The sequence below is a fragment of the Charadrius vociferus genome, unplaced genomic scaffold, assembly GCF_000708025.1.
Source record: "Charadrius vociferus isolate BGI_N301 unplaced genomic scaffold, ASM70802v2 scaffold368, whole genome shotgun sequence".
Taxonomy (NCBI): Eukaryota; Metazoa; Chordata; class Aves; order Charadriiformes; family Charadriidae; genus Charadrius; species Charadrius vociferus.
In genome coordinates this window covers 397,490-400,559 of record NW_009649714.1, presented here as the reverse complement: position 1 = coordinate 400,559, position 3,070 = coordinate 397,490, and the positions used below count along the sequence as shown (strand labels likewise).

The window sequence follows — 3,070 nt, the reverse complement described above, 5'->3', positions numbered from 1 at the left end:
TGGTAACCTCCTTGTGTCAGCATCAAACTGAACTGTTAACATAGGAAAAAAAATGATTCACGTGATACTTCAGACGATACTTCAGCCAAGATCAAGAAGTGGGGATTCTTTATCGTACCCTGTATCAAATGGGATTCCGTGATCCCAGAATTAATACTGTGTTTTTAATGTCAAGATGTGTACGAGAAAATACTTAAAGAGATTAAAAGATGCACTAACTATATTATTTCTGCATATACAGTTACGCTTTCATTTCTTCAGTATTTCTTCACTGATGGGAAGGCTGTCTTTCAGCCTGTCAGTGACTCATCTGAAAGTAATTTCTGAATGATGTCTGTAAAATGTATGCCATTCAGTGGACTGTGTTTTTTTGTGCAACAGTTCGCCTCTGAAAGTCACGCAGTCATCTTTATTCATGCTGGTGAAACGCAAACAGTGCTATGACATACAGTGTGAAGAACTTTTAATAATTCTTGCATTTCAGTGGATTTCTTTAATTTCTGTCCATAGGTAAAAGCAGAGAACCTAAAAGTAGTCCAGCTGCAATGGAGAACAATAGAGAAGAGGTAGGAATAAAAATGCTTTTGAATTTTAGTTGCATGACTAGTGCAGAATGGCTAGTATACAAAATGCTGAGTTCATTTTGTTGCTTTTACAATAAATACTGAAGTCTGTTGTCAGAACCATGCGGTAAATGCCATCATATCTGCTGAATAGAAGCATTAGCTGTAAAATATTAAACTTTAAATGATACTGACTTTGATTTAGGCATATGCAAGTAATCCTGTTCCCCCGCCCCTTCTAAATTACTGAAATACACAAATTTACTTGGACAACTTCATTGTCTTTCTGATGCACAATAAATCCTTGGAAAAATGTCTCTAACACAGCTTAGAGAGTAAGGTTTACCTACCTGAGGTATGCAACTGCATTTTTGTTAAAAAATGTAAGTGTTGTTAATTGATTCAGATTGAGTGTACTGCAAAGTGAGTTTTTCTTTTTAAAGAAATTTGGTTAATATTCTTTTATCCTTGTTCTGTTCTTTGGCTTATGTGTAAACAGGCTCTTACTTATTTTTGGTTTAAAAGAATTGGTCTCTGCCTCGTACTTACACTTACACTTTTACTCAGATAACAGTAGGTACTTAGTTGTCCTTTTAGGCAAATATGCTTCCTTTTTTAAAAAAGAAAAAAAGATGGAGATACAGCATCTTTATTAAACGTGAGCAAATTTTTTCCGTATGGTGTGTTACATACATCAAAGATTTTTCATGTAGTGTGTGTTACTAATATCTACTTTCCTGTTGGAAACATTCTGGTATACAGTGTCTTAATATGTAGAGGAAGCACAAGTGCCAGTGTCCTGCCTTACTTTGCCTTTACTGCAGTAAATTCAGGTATTTATTTGATACTGCCCAAGCCTAGTTATGATATGCGTGCACAAAGCTCTGAAAAATCAGTTTTCCTGTAAAGACAGCCAGCCCTTTCTGGCATAAGAGCCAAATAACAAGTGTCTGTGTTCTGCTGGCAATTCTTGGGTCCGTTCTAGTGATAGCTCCCTAGTGCCAACCTCTGAAAACCCTTCGTATCTGTATGTCAGAAAAGATGATGGTTTCTTCACATAGTGTGAAAAACATTCACAGACCTGCATAAACTACTGCAGCACTAAGTGCTGTGAGGAATCCCGGTGAATTGTAAAAGAAGTGAAAATGCACAGCAGCGTGGAGGCAGGTGGGTATGTGGGAGTTGGGCCATTCTTCCATGTGCTAATTGTGCAAGTTAACATTGCAGTGAAGATAGGCAGAGCAGGAGGCTCCAGAACTGGCCGTGATTAGGGCCAACCAGCGGTCATGAGCTGTTCTCAGTCCCTTCTCCGGAAAGCCGAGGGAGTTTCCAGCAGGTAGTGAAAGTTGAGAATTGCAAGGAGAGAATTTCCTCAATGTTACGAAGACTCAATGCTTGAGATACATGCAGGCTTTCTCTCTGACTGTCTCAACTAATAACAGTGCCCTCTCTTAATTTCTTTTAAGATACATGCATAGGGAGGTTAGTGAGCATTAGTGACTTAGCTTAGAATTTGGCAACACCTATTTTTAAATCTGTTTTAAAAAGAATTACGACTTCTTGGAGTCTCACTGCTGATCTGAAACTCCATAGATTTAGTTTATCTGAACTGGCATGGTTATTGAAATTGCGTGTCACTTTTTGTTAATGCTTTTCCTGCCCCCCCCCCCTTTTTTTTTTTTTTTTGTAAGAGCACTGGTGACTTCTGAGATGTGTTCTGGTTAATGCAAGAAACTGTTTTGGTTGACAGGTCACTTGGTTGCAAATGTGTTGACTTCTTAATTTTTTTCTTGGTTTTAGGGCAGTAGTTCTTCAGAAAGAACCAAATCCTTAGGATCATCACGTTCAAAAAGGTTGGTTTGGAAAATAAAAATAAATAAATTACTTTTTGGCATGTGGAACTATAGAAAAGTCAGTGCACTATGCCTGATACTTTTAGTATACACCAGTATAAATCTATTAAGTTAGCAGAGTGCTCATAAAACAAATGCCTCATAGCGCACTTAAAATTCAAACCGTCTTTCAGGGTCAAAGGTTAGGATCATAAAACTTGATTTTTATTAACAAAGGCAACAAGATTATCCTGTATCTTCAGGATAAAAGTGATTATACAATTGTTCCTTCACTTTTGCTATTTCTACATGCAGGATTCTTCCCAAAATGTAAAAGGGCTTTATGTACCTTACTGTTGGGAGATTATAGAATGAAAACGTTCCTTGAAGTTTTCCTGTGCTGAAACTGCCATTTGCTGTATCTCTGCTTAATCCTTTTCTGCTTTTTGATTTAAAAAAATACGGAGTTAACTGTTTACCACCCAATTTGAACCTACACTTTCAACAGCTGTCTTCCTACTGCTCCTTAAAAGCGTTGTACATCTGTCTCTTTTCACTCTCCTTTTTGCCCAAGTTTGTTTATTTTATCGTCTGCTGGAATTAAGTAATATTCTTCATTCTCCCTTTTCCATTTGTCTTGATTCCATATTTGCAAGTGTGGTTTTATATTTGGTT

General features: G+C 37.1%; 1 protein-coding gene across 1 annotated transcript in view; it reads left to right on the top strand.

Moving 5' to 3' along the window:
- Window positions 1–511: 511 nt before the first annotated feature.
- ATRX (alpha thalassemia/mental retardation syndrome X-linked) overlaps window positions 512–3,070 on the top strand; it is a 66,723-nt gene continuing 64,164 nt past the window's right edge. The window contains 2 exon segments of the mRNA XM_009890713.1: window positions 512–566; window positions 2,364–2,416. Coding sequence (XP_009889015.1) covers window positions 546–566; window positions 2,364–2,416 — 74 coding nt within the window. The 5' untranslated portion in view covers window positions 512–545.